Here is a 22,409-nt window from a genome sequence, read left to right on the forward strand (position 1 = left end):
TACCACCAAAATAGCTCTGTAATTGATGGTTCATTATCTTACACCATCTAAGAAACCTAATTGAGATTCAGTCAACTCAACCATTGGTGATATGGTTTATTAAATTGTAAGAAATCTCTTTGCATTACCCTGACGTCAGTGTTCCCTTCTTGGCAGGACCCTTGTGGAAGGAAGAGAGGTTAGGATAATTAAAAGATCAATGGATCAGTAGCTCAGTCGAAAAATTGTCAATATTTATTGTGGTAATTTATGATGACCTCAAATTTTAGTCTTTCTAAATGTCAGAATGTAAATTATAAATCCAAAGTCCTGGCTAGTCCCTTTTTGACATCACAAACTAAACAAAAGGTGCATTAATTTGGGCTCTAGAAAGAAGTCTGAGATGAAAAGGCCTTCCCTTTTCATTTGTTGATCATTTCCTGTATTGTCATGACTCTAAAGCTAGTTTGATTCAGTGATGATACTATGTAAAGATATTAGATACTAGTCACTTCTGGGGTTCAAAGGTTAAGATGAAACTATTTGCCTTATACCCCTATACATGTAATGAGAACAGATGATGATAACAATGATGAAAACAGCAGGCATATACACACTTTACATCATAAGGCAACTTCACCAAAACTTACTGAAGTTCCAGACCTCCCTTTGGCCTTTGGTTGCTGTTGAGCACTTGCACCAAATAGATCATCTGAACAACAAATATTACGCGAGAAAGATACAAACCTTAGTATAGTAATGAATGAGGCATTTTATTACAGTGTGGTAGCCCAGGCCATCAAGCAGGTAAAAATACTTTTGTCTTCACGTAAGAAGAATAAATTCAACACATACCATCATTACTACCACTTAGAATAGAGTCCAAATCCTGGTCCAAAGATGCTCGACTTGAGGCTGACAATTGAAAATTGATGAAACATCATTAAGCATATTTAAATGCTTCTCGATTTGAGCCATTTTTGCAAATTTCACTGGAAGCAAAGATCGATACATATATAAGCTAAGTACAATAGTTGTCCAGCTGTTATCCACAGTGTTCCTCTACTCTTTATTCCCCTGAAGTGAATTGAATTATGGAATTGCCTAAGGTTGCTCAATTGAAGATCAAAATCAACAAGTCAGATCAGGAGTGATAGCATGTGTCAAACGTAACGTACACATTAAAATGTTGCAATCAGAAACTAATTAAAGCTGAAACTTAACGACCCAAAGCATGAGAAAAACCAACAAGTACATTCTTCTTACCCTTCAGAAACACCCCACCTATTTACCCTTGGTACATAATTCTCTCCAAAAAATGCTTCCATGGATCGAAAAAATAAACATACTCAAGATAAACACAGCCGAAATTTGTTGGAATAGAAATATATACCATTGCGTCCAACGGTCGACCTTCTGCCAAGCCCTGCTCCAGGGAAAGTGTCTCCACCCTGCATAAGAATACCCAAGAATCATCAATTTCAATGTTTTTTACTACCATTAACGTTTAATTTTCGTTTCTTACCCTTCTCATTCCATCGGAATCTTGAAAATTTTCAATTCAGAAATAGACCCGGAAGACCTTCCATTTTGAAATCAGACTGTAAACAAACGCATACTTTATATTGGTAAGCCGCTGAAAATACCGATATCCGGCGCATTTTTCCCGCGCAAGTTGTTGTTGTGTCCTAAAAAAGGCTCATTCGCTTTCTTGATAAATTTTGCAGATCGTTAGATGCTTAATTTTCTGTCGCGTGATACTTTAAGCTCTTAATTTTCCTCCCATGTACAAAGTATAAATGCAATCAAACTGAAAGTGATCTGAAAAATGGCAACTGGAGACATGAGGATTTCTCAGGCCGTCATTACGAATTGCTCAGAGACAAAACGAGTTCATTTGATGGCCTGTGAGGTAGATCATGATGGGGAAGCTCAGGTATCAGATTATTTCGATCCAACTGTGCGAGACGAAGGTACAAGCTCGGGGGTGCAAAATGGCGAATCAGGTACGGAAAAATGATATTAAACAAATTTACGATCGGGTTACCCTCTACACCCTAACATCTGTAAATATGCAAATTTTCCATACTGTTCCCTTTACATTTTCCATGCTACTTACAAGGAGAATTTACGTAACAATCAAGAGCTTTTCGAGTTCACGATCATTTATTTTATTCTACTGATCTAAATGTTTGATTCAGGGGTGTTACTTTTGAGGGAAATAAGATGCCTCTCATCTTTGAGAGTTAATGGGGTTAATTTGCACTAAGTTTATTTATAGGCATGCGAAAATAGAGTGTTACCAAATTTTCAAACACAATCATTATCTTTGCTATTGTACTTGATAGTGAGGTTAGAGGTTAAGCATCTTAAGATTTATAATGAGATAGTAAATAATCACAGTTATATTCACTAACTGTAAATTTCTGAAGCTCGCAATACAGAAACAAATACCAGTAACCAGTGAGCTCCATCTGGGTTTGGAGACAGACATGGGTTTTTAACCCTTTGACTCCTAAAAGTGATTAACTTGAAACTTCTCTCTAAAATATCCATACTTATAACCAGCAAACAGGTAATGAGAATATTCAAACTTATCAGGTAAAAGTCACTTTCCTGATCTAACATCAAATTCTTGTAGCTGAGTTACAAGGAAATGTGTAGCAGCTGGAGGGGAGAAGTAACAATAAGATCTTGGGAGTTAAAGGGTTAAAGATACAGATTGATATATTGTAGTGTTATTTGATATTGGTATTTTTACTCAATTCCTAGCCCTTAGTGCATCCTTTAGAGGGCGTGGTCTGAAGGGATGTGTCCTTAACATACCCACAGGGTATTCTGGGTTTGTGATGAAAGAAGGAAGAAGACCTATCACTGATGAGGAGGTAGGCATCAAAAATGAGGCTGCATTGCATTTTTCAGTATTAGATGCCAAGCGATAGAAAAATGAGATCTGGAGATGCCTGATGTTGGACAATGTCCCAATATGGTTGGACCCCAACTTTGTGTCTGTCCTTGTTGTATTGGTCTCTCCCAACAAACTACAGTCTCTGAAATCCTGTTGAATTACTTCAAAATGTTCGTGAACAAAATTTGGGGTTCAGGAGTGCTTTTCTCATGGATTAAGACTCAAAATGGATATCTTGTGTGTTCTTATTTCTATATGTTTATTTATTTGTGATGTTTAAACAGGCTTGTCCAGGTCAACTTTAGAGCTGGTTTGAATGGGGGCCTGTGCTCTCTCTGTAGAGATGAGGCCAGACCACAATGCAACACACACTAAGAAAACAAAACAAAAACGAACGAATGAAAAAACAACAACAACAACACAGGGAAGCTATATTCACTATTCTTGTCCACTATTGCACTTCATAACAGGAGGCTTGGCATTGCATGAGTTATTTAATTTTTGTTTTTAATGCAGTTGAACCTTCCAAACTAGTAAGGAAGGTTCATCCTCTCATCAAGGAGAAGAAGCATGCAGAATTGTTTGGATTTGAGGCTGTCTACGGTGCAATGAAATGTAACTACTCATATTCTATATGGTTCCAATATTTTCAGGATCGAGTGATGAAAGCCACTCATAAGTTTTCACAGTTCACCTACTGGAATTTAGAGACTCCAACCTCAAATAATGATGCTATTGTCAAAGCTATGCAATGGATAAATATTGCCTCTGCAGTAAGTAAGACTTAAAAGTGATAAAGATGTTTCATATGTATTGTATATCTTCTTTTTTTTGGGAGGGGGGAGGGGGGGGAGGGCAGGGCATCCAGTAGATTTGCCTTTGGTATGTGAATGAACCCAACTCACTCACTACCTGGGTTTTGCAATTATTATATATTCTTTATCTATTTTTTGTTAATTAGTCTCTGCTTATTTCTTACTTGTATTTGTGGTAAAGCGAGCAGAGTTAGACAAATTAACCCTTTTACTCCCACAAGTGACCAAGACAGAATTTCTCCTTACCATATCAATACAATATCAAGCAAGTAGGTGATGAGAACAGAGAAGAAAATCAATTATGGGATTCTTAGTTGATCCAATACCAAATTCTCTAAACTAACATCATAAGAATTGTAAGGCAGATAGTAAGGAGAACTACTAATTAGATCTTGGGAGTGAAAGGGTTAAGTCTTAGTTGATTTTAAATGTACAGTTGTTAGTTACCAAGTGCCTTATGTTTAATATGATTCTTGAAGAGATCACACCACTTGAGAAAGTAAGACATTTTCACCATGAAGACACTTACGTAAATCTATGCTCACAAGTTGTTTGTGCAAGAGCTGTGGAACTTCCAACTGATTTGTACAATGACCTGCTACACAATATTCTACATTCTCTTTCTTTTTTTTTTTTCCCCTATGTAGCTTCATGGTGCTGAGGTGGATGATGAGAATGCCACTCCTGAAAACATCAGATGATATGGAATAATAATGGGTTATTATTGAACAACTTAGAGCAAAGAGCAGTACTGATAATGACTGATTGTCATCTAAAGTAAATATAAAATTTGGCAACAAGCTTGGTTAGTTAGAAAAAATGCATTTTTCAGGTGTTAGTGTATTCAATTTCTAAAAGGAAGACTGGACTAATTCTGAAACTCTTTAGTTGTTGAGCATTTCCTTTATTCCTATGACTGTAATGGTTGATTCAGCAGTGATACTGTTCATAGGAATTGGTTGCTGGTCACCTTAGGGGCAGAGGCTTTAAGTCATAACCAAAAACACAGAACTCATTTCACAAAGGATCAAACCTGCATGTACTAACCTGCAGCCTAGCTGAAGGTCATGTGGTAGCTATCTGGACCCTCCTATCAAATGATTATAAATCTCTGCAAGTGTACATGTTCAGTTTGGGACCAGAGGAAGGGGGTAATCCCCATCTCTTTTTTTTTTTTTTTTAATTTTTTTATTAACTTGAACAGGGACCCTATGAACACATCACCTTCCCATTTATAATGTGTGCTCAGCCTTGAACACTCACAAGTAGTTATTTGAATACCAGCAGTGCAGGCTAGGCAAAAAAAATACTTATTGCTGGTGATCAACTTTACGTGAAAACAGGTACACAGATGCTGATGCAAATTCTGAAAAGCTTCAAAAAATACCCCAGGGTAGTTTATTTAATCTTCTCAACTGTTTTTCATTACCAACAAAGTGTTTCATTTGCCTGCTGCCACAGCACAAGATTTCTTCAGAAACTAATCAATAAAAACACCAGACAGTATAATTATGGAGTGTGTTGCAGATTTATTAAGAACCCAGCAGTAATATTGAGCAGTAAATCTTTTCAAACACCTAAAACCAAGAATGACAAAAAAAATGATTAAAGTCTCTTTCTATGAAATGCTTAACCCTTTAACTCCCAAGATATCATCAGTAACTCTCCTTACTGCCTCCACACAATTCTTATGATGTTAGTTTGGAGAATTTGGTTTTGGAGAAAGGGTTAACTGATACAGAAGCCAATAATAATGCTTAACTCTTTCAGGGGCTTTCAAAAATGGCCGAAAAATCAAGGGATCGTTCTTGCTCTGAGCCTTTCAATTCTCCTTACTGCCTCCCACACAATTCATATGATGTTAGTTTGGAGAATTTGGTTTTGGAGAGATCTGTCTTGGTCACTCATGGGAGTTAGAGGGTTACCTGGTACAGAAGCCTGTAACATTGCACCATACAAAAAAACTATTTTGTTGATTTAACTTCATCCGTTAAAACTCTAGAATTTACTTTTAAACCTAACAAGAATGCTATTGGACAAGTTTAGCAATTGAGAAATGGTAAAATTAAGCACTTTTTGCAATCCTGCACTTTTATATTATCCCCAAACTGTCCCAGACTTGACATTCCAAAACACTTAGAAACAACAATCTTTGTGGAAGTTTTCTACACAAATTATTTTCTTGGATGAATTATTTAAAAGCTAACAGAAATATAATAAGCCCCATATTTACCATCTACCTCATTTGGTAATACTCTTGTAAAATGTCACTACTCCACAATAGATATTATTTTTGTAGCTGTTGAATCCTATTACGCAAATAAACCTTCATATTTTCTTGTGTCAAATGATGATTTGTTCTTAGTGCAGAATTTCATTAGCTACTTCTGATGATGCTTGTTATATTTAGCACCAACATTAGTCAACATCAAACACCAAAGAGAACCTTATAGAGAAGCTATGGGAGGGGTTTCAACAATTTTTTCTACACACACCTGCTGATGGTGTAATAGGCAGCTGTCCCTCAAGATAATCCCTTACTAGAGAACCTGCTTGCAGGCTAAACAGACAGCAGGTCTTAGAGGTGTTGATGGACTGCTGCTCGAAACCCCTGCTTTGAACAGTCTGAAGTTTACTTAAACGCAACTCTAAGGAAGGCAACCTTCTCTCGACATCATTCTAAAATTTTCTGCTTGCACAACTGCGTGGTGTCACAAGAATTACTAGGTGCCAGAGGCTGTGGTATCAAAAATATGTTGTAACCCAGCCCTTAGAAAAATTTCTGAAAGGCTAAAATGTAAAAGGTACCCAAAGTAAAAAGGTAGTTACCTATGACATTCAGGTTCTGTGCCAGCATAAAACTGGAAAATTTGTTACTCTTGGGTGTTTCATATTATGTTTCAACATGTACATGATTTCTGTCAGGTACATGCCTGCCCTTGTTTCAACTTCTCAAGCCATTTGCTGTCACTTGCCAAAGGTTTACATATAAATAATAAGTCACCTGAATTTCCGATTGATAATTTGTTTGAAAGAATCCCACCCTTATCATCCTGCAATTCTACTTCGTACATCTATACTCTGTTGTACAACTCAAGACACATGGGGAGCATGTCTGACTGCTGGTAGATTCTGAGTAGTTTCTGTTTTTTTTCTGTTACAGAGAGAGCACTGCTTTGCAAGTTAGTGACTGCTGCATCTTGATGCCATTAAAATGATACTTCCAAACAGGTACTTAATATTTATCTCCTTTTCTTTTTCACTCACATTATTGTCACCAGATAAGAAACAGATGCCTTGCAGCACTGGCTCAATGTTCGTACAAGTACTGATCTAGTTGTCAAATACAGATCCTCTCCTTACTGTCGGTAATTACCTCGATACATGTAAATATTGCATTATGTAATGAATAATGTGACTTGGTTTTCTTTTGAGATCCTAAAGTCTTGTGGTGACAACTGTACATGAGTGAAGCTAAGTTGTGTGGAATGTTTCTTTCAGTCTGATGCTGCAGGGCTTTCCTTTACTGGAGTAGCTTCTGGTGAGGACTTTGTTGGTGTCACTGGTACTGCTTCTTCATCATCCTCGTCTTGAACTTGCATGTGATATTTATAAATTTTTTCAGTCTTGTGTAGATTACCTGAAAGATGTGCAGAATTAAAATGTAACAGTTGCTAGAGCTGCATAGATGAAGGGGGCAAGTAACTGTTTACTTGAGCTTCATTGCCTCTGTTCATGTCAGATTATGAGAATGGTTTCCCTTATTCACATATCTAGTCACACTTGTCTAGATCCTTTCAAAATGAAAGGCTGATAAATGGATGTTTGAAGTACTTTAACATCACAATCTGTCAGCAATAAAGTACTATGCCATCATGTTCCTTTTGGAGAGAGAAATAAGGCAGCAGCTCATACAATACAGTTTTTTTAGTCTTCTTGAGTTATACCCTATTCACACCAGCAAAACATATTAAGTTTATCTGGGTTTAACTGAATGAATATCTGAAACAGAGAACTGAAAAACTGAATTTTCCAGAAGTTCTAAGTGGTCACTAACTTGTATTTTTGTGTTAAATTTGAAGTTGACAAACATTGGTTCAAGTACATGTTGCTACTATAATGAAAACAATTTTATACTGTGTTTACAACATAACAGCTTTAGCGTGAATAGGGTAACAGTCTCCCATTTTATGGCCACTACTGGAAGTCTTATCACATAGTGACATGGTACGCAAGAGGCTTTGTCCTATCTGTACACCAGAAAGGATGACATTTCACTCTACTCAGTCTATTATTAAAACAACAAAAAGGTATGAAAGACCTACCAGATGTTAGATTAAACGTTCTCCCAATAGTTTTGGGTTCCTCTGGAAGAGGTGACAACCAGTTCATGAAGGAACTCACAAGAGGGACTTGCCGTAACAAACCCTTACAGAGACAGAAAACCATGTTAATGAGTGACATTACATTCACTTTTTTTTTTTTTTTTAAAGATTCCTTTCACATTGAAGAAAAGTTCAGGAAAGAGGAATATGGAAAATGTTTTAAATGACACAACTTGACAAGTGTTGACAAAAAATCTAAGAGGTGATTGTAACTTCAATTATCAAGCTTGTTCATCTCAGCCTCTTGTAAGTGACAAAAACACTACTCTTGCAGCTAAGTTGGCTAAAGAGAGATATGTACACCACTGATTGCAAGAGATCACCTATCAAGACTGTCAGCTGCTACAAAATTCTTGCAGCACAAAATTAAGCTACTTTCCCACATTGTTGTAATAGTATGTAAATGTTAAGATCTGTCCTAATGGACTACAAGGCCAAATTGTTTGATTACCTCCTCCAACAGTTTTTCCTCTGATTCTTTCACCAAGTCTTGCTGGGCAGCTTCAATACCTCTCTGAATTGCATCAGCCATCTGCTCCAAATACTAAACAGGAAAAGCAGTATAAATTTATCATTGACATGCACCTTCCAGATGAAAAAAAACTTTGTTTCTTCAACAAATTTACTAATTAAATTATACATAATTATTATTTCTCCATAGCTAAATTTGTAATACAACTTTTTGCCCTTGCTTACATGTGCAAATATCTACAATTAGAGAATTTTGAAACAATGAGATGAAATATAACTGAACATGGTTCCAAAATTGCAAAAAAATACTGCAAGTATTATCCTCATGCTGCCTTCATCTAGAGTATACTATTTACAAGTAAATGTACACTAGGGAAGCAGTTCCTTCTTGCTGAGAACAGTGAGTGAATGAACTGAGGGATAAAGGGGGTAAGTTTGTAAAGAAACTGTTGTGCTGCATCAATTGTAGAGTATAACAGGGTAATTTAGTATTAACAACTGAGTTGATAATGTAAATTGGTCACCATAAAGAGTTTCTAAGGTGTGTTACGAGCATTAGCCCTTTGTCAGAGTGAATAAACTGAAGAATAGTTTAGTGGCTGGGCAGGTTTTACTGGCCCAGGCATTTCTTTTTTACAATTTGTAGTCACTTGGACTAATGTTTGTTAACCAGATGGAGTATAATTCAGTCACATAAAACAATAATTCAGCCAGCTTAGTACACCTTGCTCGAGGTTTCCAGTTCTGTAGCTCCTTTACAAACAATGTCTACCACTGCATCAACAGATGATGTGGCTGGCACCTAAGAAAAGATCAGGGAAAAGTTTGTAATCAAGCTTTACAGCACAGAGAAAGCTAAATCATAGAGATAACTAGACAACAAGAATAAAGAGAAGGAGGAATTTAGATGGAAAGAAATAAAGATGTAGAAACATCTGTTAGAATGATAAGATGAAAAGAGGAAAAAAATCTAACAACTCTTCTTTTGCTCTTGACAAACATCAAACATCATCTGCTAATTTCAAGATTACCACTCAGAAATGCAACACTGCCAGAAAAGCTGTTTAAGGTACACAGGTAGAGCAGTAAATTTTTGTTTAATCTTTAGTACTGCAGACCTAGTGAGATTTAACCACAAATATTGTAATCTTTACTAATCTCTACAGTGGGCCTCTGGATTGAATCAGCAAACACATTCAAAAGCAGTTGTGTTGCACAGTACTTTAAATACCTTATCAATTGTAATACAGGTAAGACCATCTTGTGTGCGGCCCTTACTAAAAACATCTTCCATTCCTTCAGAAACCTTTGCCAACACTTCTTTGTTCCAGTCATTAAGTTCAACTTTCTTGGCCTCCCTGAGTTTTCCTAAATCCTTGTTGGTCCAGTAACGAGGAACACATCTAGTCACAAAGAGGTAAAAAAAAAAAATTACAATCAATGTATCTTGTTATACACTACAGTATGTATGACTTGGTGCAATACAAAACTGCCACAGATTATCCTATTGGCTCTTACATCAATGAGTTAAATTTACCCTTCAAAATATATAGAGTAAATCTTAGCTCTACTTACAGAAGGGCACCAACAGCTGAAGTGTCCTGAATCTCCACTGCAACAACATGTTCCTTGCCTTCTGTTGCTAACCTAAATTCCTCTTGAGATAGAAGCAGGTTATCTAATCTGGCCTAAATTTAAAAGAGAAAAAGCTCCCGTTACTGTTTGAGGCCAAAGCACGTTCTCCAACAGTCACTAAATACAATTCAAATCAATCCCAAAGTGCTGACAGGGAGAATTGTTTAACAATCAGGAGGTTAACTCGTGATCTTCTCCTGTGATTCAAGGGTGATATTGTAAGGAAAAAGTAGATGGTGGTCACTCTTAGAGTTTAAAGGGTTAACCAAATTATAAATACAGTGTATATTCAAAATATTTTTGCAAGTGGTAAAGGTGTGAGCTGCACTTAACAATATTATCATAATTGTTGATTCCACCGATGGCATTTTGATTGGTGACTTTCAAGCCATTGCACCAACAAACAATGAAGTTAAAGAGAATTTTATTAACATAACATACCACTTCTTCTTTGAGGCAGATAACAAAGTCTTCAACATTTTCGCTGGTTGTTCCACATACTGAAAAAAAAAAAGAAAAATACCAGATTACAAATTATTCAATTTGCTGCAATTCATTTCTTTTAAAAAATTTTTAAGAAGTCATAGCTTCCAGCAGCAGGATAAATAAAACATAAGCTAATTACTTATACAAGTTTACCAATTATAGAATTATTTTATTTAGTATCATCACTTCAGCAAACAAAGGCATGTGCCCCTCTGTAATTTATTTTTTTCTTGTTAAGTTGTGGATGTTTATCTATAAGCATCTTTTTGACATCAAATGCCAAAGATATCTTGAAAATAAAGTGAAGTGCCAATAGGTCAAGAGAAGTTTCAGTGAGTTTCCACTCAAAACAAAAGCCACAGGCCAAAACTTTCAGCACTTACTCTAAGTTGTTAGGATTAGCAGTTGTTAAGCACACAAACATATAAACCCATAGTCAAGTGACAAACATTGCTTTTTCCTGTTGTTCCCATACTTGGAGAAGTGGAGGTTTGATAAGACCTACTTTATAGAAAAACTTACTTCTGGATGAAAGGACAGGATTGAATCTAATGCAGCATCCCTCTTTGGGCAAATTCACAACCCCAATTTTAACTGAAGGTACTTGTTGAGCCAGGTATTTTGCAATCTAGTATAAGATAAATACCATAAAAACATGTTATAAAGAGAAAGTAAATGCTATGATCTCATTCCTTCTCTCAGTTCAAGGAGAGTAAGATAATTGTTCAATCAGTATATTTCAGTTCCCAACTGCACTGCCTTGCTATGAATAAACTGCATTTCCTTGACAAAGTATTCTATTCCTTAACCAATATATAATTTTCCCATCACCTAAGCACCATGCAATGTCAATCTAGTGATCAGTTTTTCACTTTCATTCTCAAACAGCCAAGGAATTTCCAAAAACACAACCTAAATCACTCCTTACATGTTAAGTTACTGTTCCTATCTGCTAATTGGCGAGGATTCCAGCCTATTGTACTAACAAAGCACTTAACTGAACAAGGGGAGAGCACTTAAAGATGACAAGAAAATAAATTTGCTATTCAATACTGTATTATGTACTTCAGTACAGCATTTTAGTTCCATTACCATTTGATTGATTGAATCCCTCACTGAAGAGGAAACACAGCCTGGTTCTGGAGACGATGATCCTGAGGAAGAGGAGAGTTCTGTGTCATCTGTACAAAATGAATCACAATCACATTCCAGTTTGAGGAACACTTTGACCAATGAAAAATTCTTTCTAAGTAACACATCCCCAAAAGTCAAAAATTGATGGCAAGTCCAGACAAAAATTAGACTTGAAATAGAAAGATGGAAATTCTGAGGTTGATCATGAAACCAAGAAAGATGGTTTTCGCCTTGTCATAACTGTGGGACAACAAAAAAGATCTGACTCACTAGGAGGACTTGAACTACAGGAATTAATCTGTGCTTCTATGCTATATCACTGAACTACAGAGTTTTTGGGGTGTGGGGGTCAAAACCAAACATCTAAGTGTAGGTGGGGTGGGGTGGGTTACTTTTTGGTAATAGAACATCAAAGGCAGCATACTTCAGGTAACAGGTGCTTTCTATCTCAAGGTACCTTGTTCTTCATCTTGATCTGAGGCATCTTCTTCTCCACCAGTCTGTAAAATGGATCCACTTGGGGATACAGGGGCCGCTTTGTATTGGAACACAACCATGGATGACATACAGTGGGGCTGGGCCTGAAGTGAACACACTAATTGTCAGATTGACAGAGACGAAAAACATTTAGACATGCCACGAATTTCTGTGGGCTTTGTTGGGAAACTATGGCAATGATAACAGAAAATGGCAATACTTTGGAAAACTGAAAAGGGGCGAGGATTCTTGCTATGCCCAATACATAAGAAGTTTGAAATCTATGCACTAAATGAAAACAAGATTATGAATTCTATCAGCACAACTAAAAAAATACTACTCAATAAAACACTAAGTAGCTGAACAATTTATCTATAAAGTAAGTTACTTACAATCCTCTTCACAGCAGCTTGCATGCCATCTAAACTCACACACAATTGTTGAGACTAGAAAAGAATAAATTGTTGTCAAATGAATGGGAAATGATAATCAGATCTTCCAAGAAATATTTTATTCATTTTTAACTCAGTTATTACAAAGCAAAGATACACAAAATACTGATCCCAAGCACTTTTAGTATTCATAATAATAGCCATCCTTACCAGTTGGGCTGCATGTAAAATCATTTCTCGCATTTTATCTAAACCTGTTATCAAAAAAAAAAAAAAAAAAAAATGCTGTTAGCTTATTACGTGTACTTAGGTAACACCATGAAAAGAAAAAAAATGCACACACAAGATGTTTGAAATTTACTAAACACTGTTCCTGAGTTTACTTCAAACAAAAAGTGTACATAGACTTGGTACTGGTTCAGACAATTTAGCCTTGATGATTACATTCTTACAAAGCTCTCTCAACATTAATCAGTATCCTTGGTAGAGAAGAGCACTTGACATAATTTTCATGCAGTAGATTCTTTAAAAACAAGTATGCATCCTTGACTGGTAATGATATTACAGACAGGGGCATAAACCTTGTCTGTAATCAACATTGATACCTTATGAAAAAGAGCTTAAAAAAGAAGCCACCGATACTAATAAGGTTGCTAATTGCCCCAGTGGTTCCAATTATCCAGGGAGTGAAAATGTTTAGGCGAAAAACATCCCATACAACATAGAATTTATGCTCACCGATAGTCTGAATACTTATCCAAAGAGGAAGGACAGACAGTCTGTCAGGTGTGTGGCTTTGACTGAGTCCTGAGGCCTCTGCCTATAAAACAAGAGCTCGATCTCAATCTCAGTCACTCAATATGAAGTACTCACAATTTCCTCGTCGGTTAGGCTCAGAAGTGAAAAGCAAATGCAACAACAACAAAAAAAAAGAAAATAGAAAAAGGACAAAAATGTAATGGATTATACATACCAAAACAAGATCTTTCGCTCTGTAGAATGTCTTGCTCCAAATTAAGAGAAATTTTTGCACAAAATTAACATTATATTGTTAATTACTGATATAAAGGCCTCAAATATTAAGTCACATTACCCTTAAGCACGTGTCATTTGAGGTACATGAACAAACATAAAGGTATCTTTGAAACATCAGATATAATTCAATGACGGTTTATTGAATAAATAAAATCTAAAAACACCTTATTTGAATATTGCAGCAGAACTCATTAACTTTAACCCGATTCATTTTCAAAGGCCACCCACGGCCTGCAGTGAAAGAAGTTTTATAGATGATTTGATGTGATCTTTCTATAACTTTTTCCCACAGTAACAATTTTTAGCACCTGTATTAGGAAACACAACGATTCTAAAAGATTCCAATCTTCAGTGCTGTAACTGTTATTTCAATTAATCAATCAATCAATCAATCCCTAATCGCTCTGAGGAAGGGCTAACATTCCAAAGGCCAGCTTTAGAAACTCTTCACAGTGACCAATTTGCATTATTGATAAACCAAATTATCCAATTGCTCATTCAATTTATTTCAGTGAAAGCACAGATCATGTTAACTGCTATATCAAAAGAAATTGCCCATATATAATTACATATTAAGGAGAAAACTTCAAAGACCATTTTATTGTCTTTTCTAATTATCATCAATAAAAAAGATACACAATAAGGTGCACTGGGCAATGCAAACCATTTGCTGATATTTAGGCTCATGCTGTCACAGGCAGGGGCACTCTGGAGATCAAAGAAAGAGATTTAAAACTTAAATAAATTATATAAGCATAATTGAAGGTAATTAAAAAATTCCATAACAAAATTAATACCTTTAAGGAAGCAGGAACTGTTTCAAGGCACAGAGTTGCCAGGGTGTCCCTTAAAAAAATATGTGTACCAAAAAAACTGTTAGTATGGAGTCAATTAGCAGGAGAGTAAATGAACATTGAAAAACCCTCACCACAGGTACAAATGCCTTTCAAATGAATGTTTAATTGTCTGTTCACAAGCAAGAAGGAATAAAGAGTATGAGAAACAGTCCTTCAGTAAAAAAAAAAAAAAACCTTAGTACTTGGTCGATTGTCTAGTACAATACATGAAAATTATTGACCATACCCTTCAAGATGAAGCCAGAGACCATTCTGTGTGCAAAGTTCTCTTAATCTACTGAGATTATCAGTATGTCCAGCCAATGGGGTTCCTATTAAAAAATCATTTAACACAAGAAAACAAAAACATTTTCAAATCAGATTGATGAATAATGTTATGTCATCAAAATATTTACTTCATAATTGCTTTTTTCTACAAAAAATTAATGGCAATAGAAAAGGAAGAACATTATCAGAAAATGACAATGCATGCATTTGAACCTAGGGTCATCATGAAATGGCTCTCAGAGAAGGGATTTCATTGTGTAGTCTGATCATTCAGGTGAGGGTAGTTCTGAGATAGACTGTTGTCTACAATTTGGTGAAAGTCATCATCAGAGTCAAGTGAAGAGTTGCAGTCAGTCAATTGTTCTAAGTCTGGTTTGTATAAACTGATTGGTCACTTTAGCCATGATGCTATTTGCTATAGGGCTGGTGCAAAGGATGTAAAAAAGGGTTGTAAGTAAAGAAAGGTTTTCACATACCTGCATAAGCAATAAGAAGCAGTGGTGTCTTGCCGCATGAAACATCATCATTGAAGAGCCTCTCAAAGGCAGCAATGTCCTGTCAAGTGAGAATTCAAGAATTTCTTCATAATGAGGTTCACAAAAATGGTTTTATGACAATATAAAACTCTTAAATCATACCCCATAATGTTCCTGTTATTTATCAGTGTTACCACTGTAAAATATTTCACAGAGGATGTTGTCTTTGGTGTACATTGAATAAAAGAAAATACAAAAACTGGGTGAGGTCTAGCCCAGTTTAGAATTGAGTTCATTGTACAGCCAGCAGGAGCTTTTACTTGCCAATAGTATGTGGCCCCTATCTGGCCTTTATAGTATTTAAACTCAGTCTAAATACTATATTCATTGCAATAGATCTGCTGTTTGCGGCTATTTGCTTTTTGGCAACCATGTCAAAAGTTACAGTTAGCTCACCATAGTATGTGTTGAACCAAACACTGTGTTACATGGCACTAGAGAAGACATGAAAAGAAAATTAGACCTCAAAAAATGACAAACATTTCAGTTTGCAGAAAAAAGCTGAAGGTTTTCTCGGTAGTCTTGAACAACACACATTTGTCAAATAAAGTTGGTCACCCAATTCACAACACCACAATTTACCAATATTGTTGCTTGGGTTCAATTAACAAATAAAAGTGATGCACAAATTTGAAAGACTATTACAGATTCATCATGTCCCAGTTTACCTTAGGTTTCCACAAATTATTTCTGTGTCTTACAGATTAGTTCAGATATTTTTCATAATTTTACTTAACATGCCACTATCACATGGTGAAAAAAAATATTAAGAAACTACTGACACTACACATACAGTTCATTTAGGTAACATGGGAAAAGTGGATTAAGCCACTTTTTATATCTCTTTACCTTTACAGACACTGGATTGAGGTAATCCCAGCTGATAAAGAAAAAAAAGATATCAGTTTTAAATATTGCTTCTTTTTAGTTAGATGTTGTAAAATATTTTATCACATAAAGAGTGGTGTTACACTGGGATTTCCAGCTCAGAAAAATCATAACAACATGCGTGAAAAAGTATCAAATTTTTTCACGTGTGTTGATATAGCCAATCAGCTGCTGACGTGTCACTTGCCTTTGGTGCCACTCGGTCAGGTTGATAAATGAATGGTAGAGCCTTCACGATTCTCAATACAAGTTGTACGTTGGAGCTTTCTCGAATTATCACTCATGAGCTATCAAGTTAAACACTCAAAGAGAAATTCCATATCTACGTGTGCCCATGTGTTATTCTCTCTATGTCTCAACTAATGTTGCAAAGTTGACAATCAATTCTGTTATCAATCCCTTGTATATACATCTCAACAAAGATAAAGTATGTTTAAGAAAGGAATCACATTACACAAGGAAATCATATCTATGCCTTGACTATTTTAATTATATTATCAGTTATTTCCTTGGAACTTTTAATTAATACTTAAAATTGAGATTTTTTCTCCAGAATACACACCTGTGTACACAAATAATGCCCTAATGAGTTGCAAGCAGATGAACTGATGTACACCACAGGGGGCCTGTAAACAAATCATGAACAAAATGAATAAACAATAGCTTCTAAAATATGTACGGATATTTGTCTGCAAGCACTATCTGCTCCAAGATGTGAACAGTTTACCAAGAGCAAAGCTCAAGGAAAACTGTGAGTTTTGCAATGCATGTGAAAAAATGTTTACGAACAGCTAACTGTAGGCAGCATGGGATGTTTTCTTTAGAGTGTTCTCTGGTACAACGTAATGAAAAAAAAGATTTCCTGTCTTCTGTAGCAACCACAAAACCCTCTCTCATCTTGAATTAAGTTTGAAACAAAGGCTTATCTTAGTGGAAATAGAGTTTGAAAATTAGGGAATATTGCTTAGGTGTTATTCTGGAATATCACCCAATTTGGCTGAGGGTTACGGTCACATGATGCATTTTGACCTGTTGCGCATAAACAAAAATATTTGATGGATGATAAATAAATATGATATCATCTTCCACTGTCTATAATCTTCTCGATACAAATAATAAATGAATATGCTGTGGGTAGCAACTGATCTTGCAACATCATCATGATTAGGGGTAGTCCTAGAGGGTAGTGACTGATATTTTGAATATAAAACTACATGAGCATAACTTACATGTAGTATCTCAGATTGAACAAAGTCAAAATTCAATTTACCTAACTATTATGTACATGTAATTTGCTTAGAAAGCCCAAATTTGAGACCTGAGTAATGTTACCTGGTATACAGAGCTGTAAATCCTTCTGTTCCAAATTTAGGGTATTTCAATCTTAAAGCCAATCTGCAAACTTAATAAAGATCTGTGTTTGAGCTCACATGTTAAAGCACCATTAAAGGCATGATCATCAGCATACCTATAAAGCTATACATGTCAGAATAATACAAGCCTTACCTCGTACCAACCCATCCCACTGGTGTTCATGAAAGCAACACAGAGCATTTTCATATCTGCAAATTTAACAGTGTGTGTATGAAACATGGTGGATTTTCAATTTCAATTTCAATTCATTACAATCCTGAAATTAGATTTTACTAGAGGCAACTTCAAGAAAGGCACATTGCTTTGCAAATGCCATGATTGCCACGCAGGTATAATTAAATTCTGCGGCCTGTTCAGTTCAGATCATGCATCTATTGAATTATCTTAAAATAATACTGAAAATCAATTAACTCTTTATGGCATTAGATTTGCTTCAAAAGTTTTGCATACAAGTGCTTTTTTTTTGGGTGATGAATATTAGCCTTATTTGCAAAACTTTTGAAGAGTGAAATGCAAGGTGTTATATTTGCTTCAATAGGTCAATCTCAATTTTATATTATGGTAGATCTTTCTTACCCAAATAGCTTAGATAGCCAATGCGAGCAGTCAGACTTGATACATGCAGACAATTTATTTACACAAGCTTCATCCAACAAGGATAAATATAATGATAGGGTCTTGCCAATGATGCTGATATGAGTGTAATGATCTGGTGCACAGGTGAACCTTCAAATAACAAGGAATGTATCATTAGCTTCTCTCAGTCTGAGGACAGTTTAAAACGGTAAGACTTCTTTTGAAGCCTTAACATCATTTCTAAATTATATGTCACTAACACACCACTGCAGCAAGGTCTTATTTTCACAGCAAAGTGGTACACACTATAATGACTTAATTTGATTCTCATGTGCAGAGGGCCCATATGCAAAAGAATCTGTGTTCGTTCACAGACAACATCAGAGAGAGACCTAACTCCAATTATGTCTAACAATTCTAATAATGATCTCAGTAGCAACACTATCAGAGTAAACTGAGACTAAAAGTGGTTTCTCTTTCCCAATTTTTTTTTCCATTCTTCATCACTGGACAATAAAACTTTTGAGAATTGGGATTCTGGGTCATATTAATTCAAATCATCAGTGTCAATAAACTCAACATGGTCCACATACTCCATTAACACTGTTTGTAAGCTCTAGATTGATGAAGGAAAACCATTTTATGTACTTAGATACAGTGCATCTACCCTGGCAGGAGTATAAATTGGTTCAGGCAATAAAAACCAAGAAAAGCTAACAAAAAATTGATCGCTAGGTTTGAGCATTGCATGGGATTGGCTATCATTCTCTGTTTATTTTGAGTAAAAGCCAGTATATACATGTAAGTGCTGAGTAAAGGAAAATTGATAAGGACTACTTACTGTGTTTGTGGCTTTTCATGATTCACTAGACCACAGATTTGAGAAAGCACTTTGCTCAGTTCTGTTTTCCTGTATAATAATAAAAAATACAAAAGTTAATAATTCTGTGATCAAAAAATCAACTACAAGAATAAAAGAACATACTTTAATAAGACGTTTGTTCCTATGGTAACCAGGTGACAAATATTAATGATAATAACTATTCACATTTAAAATATGGAGGTAATTAAAACTTAAAACCATACTTTAGTTAAATTAAAACTGTTTCACATAAAAAGAAAAGGCTAAATCTTCACTTCAAGTAGCAACACCATGCTGCTTGTAGATTTTCTGCATCAAATTTCAAATGCATAATTAAAATCTGGTTTGGTGCACATATATTATATGTGCACCAAACCAGATTTTAAGTTTCTGATCAAAAATATTACGTAAATTGAAATGACAAATAAGATATCCATAACAACCACATGTTTTGACATATGCATAAGTGGGGATGTTTTAACAATGAAGAAAAACCAGCTGGAAACACATTTAAAAATCACTTCTTCCTGTTTTAAATATTCATGGCTTTTGAATTCAAATTTGACAGTTTATGGGTTGGGAGTCATAAATAAGAACATACTGGTTCTACACATAACCTGTATATATTCTTTTTGGAGAGTTTAAGGGTTAATACAATCTATTCAAAATTGCTAGAATAAACTACTTAGTAAGATTAGATCTGCTTGAGGCAAAAGCTTAATTGAGGTGTAGTCAAGTCACCCAGAGAGAAATTAAGACTCGATGTGATAAGGAATAAATTGAGGGGCCAAGTTCCTAAGAAACTGTGTTGCTGCTTAGGTGGAAGGGGGGGAAAGGTATAACAGGATATTTTGGTTTTATCAACTGAGTTGATGATGTGAATTGGGCATAGTAAAGAGATTCTAAAGCTCGCATTTTGAATGTCAGCCCTTCATCAGAATGAAATAGATTCCTCTGACTAAGGGCTAATGCATGAATTATCAATGTAATAAAATGAATGGTTTGGACCCTAAGGTATCAAGGATTATCAGCAATTTTTCTAATGTGGTCACAGTTTTAAACTTGTTGTATAATGACAAAAGGTTGAGTTAGTTTACAGCCTATCCTTTTGGGACTTGTTATGGTTGTAGTGGCATGAAGTGAAAATATTTCCACACTCCTTTCCCCTTCCCTGAATGGTATCATAGTTCATTACATTAGGTTTGTAACCTTCTAGCATTTTCAGGTTTACCTAACAGTTCTTCAGTACTCAATTATACTCCTGGATGAAGAGAGGCACTGACAGAGTTATATGTTCTGACCAAGAACAAAACACAGCAATCCAGCCAAGGCTGACAGCTAGTTAGACCTTTTGATGTGCAATCCTAGGTCATCCTATGCAGTCACCACTAAACCAATGTGACTCTCATTGATCAAAACAATAAAAAAACTTACATCATCCCCTCATGCTTCTAACATCAAACCTTCAAGCACAATTGTGATGAGAGACCACTCACTTCAGTCAAACTAACAGGAAGGGAGGGGACAACATGACTACACTTAAATAAAATTACTTGGCATGGGAGGGTGGCATAACCCCATGCCAAGGTACAATAGAGCAGCTAATCCTAAGGCTATCTCTCACTTCAACACCAGAGGAAACAGTTGAAATTTCTTTCACAAATGAGCAAAACAGCTAGCTTACGATTGTGGTTCCTCTGTATCCTTAGACAGACTCTCCTCTTTGTGCTCGTTGTCCCTGTTCAAGAATATCGAAATAACAACAACGTATAAACATTTCACAAGAACAACATGTAATTACATGTGCAAGCTATAGCCCTAATGACTCTCATGGTTCAATATGACACATTAAAACAGAGAAAAATTTTACTTATTTGTCAAGAAATATCGCCAGACATTTAAAAGCTAAACATCAACACATCACGAGAAAAAAAAAACTTCCCTTTTAAACGATCTTGGACACAAAATTGCAAGCAAACTCACCGACTCAAATCAAACAAGGACTTGACACAACTAAGAACAACATTGTATGTTTCCTAAAATGAATTGAAAAAAACAACACGTATCAAGCGACAAAACAATCATAGAAGAATTTTAAAATTTCAGAACCTGTTGTAACTATTTCCGTCTCATCCATAAATCAACAACACAGCTGATCTATAAACAATATCTAAAAATTTACTTCTACATAGCAAGAACTACCAAAATAGTTTGTGGGGACTTATGGTCTAAAACGAAGCATGCAAAAGAATAAAAAGACGAAAAACGAAAAGCACACCAGGTATTCTTTCTGTTCCACTTTTCCATCTTCTGAAAGCTTTCTCATATCGTCGTCAACAGGTCGTTTTTGTTCACTCGATACCGGTGTACTGTCTTCCGCCATATTGATTTTCCCAATGGGAGCCACGCAGACACTCGCAACGTCACTAGTCGAACCCAGGCTTTTAGGAGCTTGTGGGCGCCAAGTATGAACATTACATGGAAAACTGAAAGCTCAAACTAAACTTTAGGCCTCACGGAACAGCGTATGCACGTGAGCTAAGGAAAATTTCAGACATGCGCAGAATAGGCCCTTTCCTATGTTTACTTCTCTCCTCAACACTCTTAAAACTTTACCGTTGAATATCTTGTCTTAACACGAAGTCTCAGGTAGTTTAACACATAAACTGGGAAGACTGCGACGAAGTTGAAGATTCTACCGTTTTATTTTTTTCCTTTTCATCGACTAAGTGGTAGAAATTCTAATTTTTCGTACTGTTTTGTCGTTCATTGCGCGTGGTGTTTATTATTTGGAATTTCGAAACGGACAAGTTTAGGAGTGGGCATCGTGTTTTCAAGGCAAACTGAGTTTTGGAGTCCATCGTTGTTCGTTTGAAAGTTATTCACATTTTTTTGACGCGCGCTCAAGATACCATGGAGGAGTGAAATATATCGACTGATGTAATGTACTCAGAGCAGCTCGAAATTACAGCAAGCGCACAATGCACGAGGTAAGAATATAAATTAGTTATCTTGACCCCTATCTTGGGGTGTGTTGGTGATAAAGGGTCAATTAGCCTACTTTCAATATCGCCCACTCGAGATCGAGAGTGAACTCCGGTTTTATCGTCAACAGGAGCCAAGAACAATTTATCAATCACTTCTCGGGTACTCGTTGGTACTTACTACGGATTACGGAGATGATGTTTGACTGGTATCGATTGTCAAATTAATGCTCATTTCTTTTGGGCACTTTGAATGTAGAGGATTGAGCAATACACTGATTCTTTTTCGACCACACTGCATATTCAATAATTAGTATAGGTCCAGGTAAAGTTTGGTTGTTGAACTGG

At 35.8% G+C, this 22,409-nt stretch overlaps 3 protein-coding genes across 7 annotated transcripts in view; 1 reads left to right on the forward strand and 2 right to left on the reverse strand.

Moving 5' to 3' along the window:
- Positions 1 to 1,596, reverse strand: part of LOC113664281 (uncharacterized) — a 17,931-nt gene extending 16,335 nt beyond the window's left edge. For 2 of the 4 annotated variants that reach the window (XM_089183865.1, XM_089183864.1), the window contains exons 1-5: positions 1,505 to 1,596; positions 1,373 to 1,430; positions 835 to 894; positions 630 to 691; positions 129 to 160 (exon numbers count right to left, since the gene is read on the reverse strand). In XM_089183865.1, coding sequence (XP_089039991.1) covers positions 129 to 160; positions 630 to 691; positions 835 to 894; positions 1,373 to 1,430; positions 1,505 to 1,513 — 221 coding nt within the window. In that variant the 5' untranslated portion in view covers positions 1,514 to 1,596. The remainder of the gene's footprint in view (positions 1 to 128; positions 161 to 629; positions 692 to 834; positions 895 to 1,372; positions 1,431 to 1,504) is intronic. The other 2 variants (XM_089183863.1, XM_027179879.2) reach the window with 1 other exon arrangement.
- LOC113664280 (ribonuclease H2 subunit C) lies at positions 1,580 to 6,050 on the forward strand. Its single transcript, XM_027179878.2, has 4 exons — positions 1,580 to 1,985; positions 2,752 to 2,864; positions 3,541 to 3,660; positions 4,350 to 6,050. The coding sequence occupies exons 1-4, from the start codon at positions 1,808 to 1,810 to the stop codon at positions 4,401 to 4,403; spliced, it is 465 nt and encodes a 154-aa protein (XP_027035679.2). The 5' UTR covers positions 1,580 to 1,807; the 3' UTR covers positions 4,404 to 6,050.
- On the reverse strand, positions 5,212 to 21,502 carry LOC113664279 (putative pyridoxal-dependent decarboxylase domain-containing protein 2). Of its 2 annotated transcripts, none has more exons than XM_027179877.2 (28): positions 21,356 to 21,502; positions 21,061 to 21,113; positions 20,762 to 20,815; positions 19,057 to 19,125; positions 18,216 to 18,365; positions 17,772 to 17,827; positions 17,598 to 17,667; positions 16,828 to 16,891; positions 16,227 to 16,257; positions 15,774 to 15,811; positions 15,318 to 15,396; positions 14,801 to 14,885; positions 14,515 to 14,563; positions 14,354 to 14,425; positions 13,656 to 13,685; positions 13,421 to 13,502; positions 12,893 to 12,936; positions 12,683 to 12,736; positions 12,271 to 12,394; positions 11,772 to 11,833; positions 11,202 to 11,307; positions 10,635 to 10,693; positions 10,134 to 10,246; positions 9,790 to 9,961; positions 9,283 to 9,360; positions 8,539 to 8,631; positions 8,028 to 8,130; positions 5,212 to 7,342 (listed from the first exon to the last, which is right to left on the reverse strand). In XM_027179877.2, exons 1-28 carry the CDS (start codon positions 21,458 to 21,460, stop codon positions 7,200 to 7,202), a joined length of 2,238 nt encoding a protein of 745 aa, XP_027035678.2. In that variant the 5' UTR covers positions 21,461 to 21,502; the 3' UTR covers positions 5,212 to 7,199. The 2 variants fall into 2 exon arrangements, with proteins under 2 accessions (XP_027035678.2, XP_027035677.2); XM_027179876.2 differs by having other exon boundaries at positions 11,772 to 11,860.
- Between the last annotated feature and the right edge of the window lie 907 nt (positions 21,503 to 22,409).

Source organism: Pocillopora damicornis, chromosome 10 (assembly GCF_964200805.1).
Source record: "Pocillopora damicornis chromosome 10, jaPocDami1.2, whole genome shotgun sequence".
Classification (NCBI taxonomy): Eukaryota; Metazoa; Cnidaria; class Anthozoa; order Scleractinia; family Pocilloporidae; genus Pocillopora; species Pocillopora damicornis.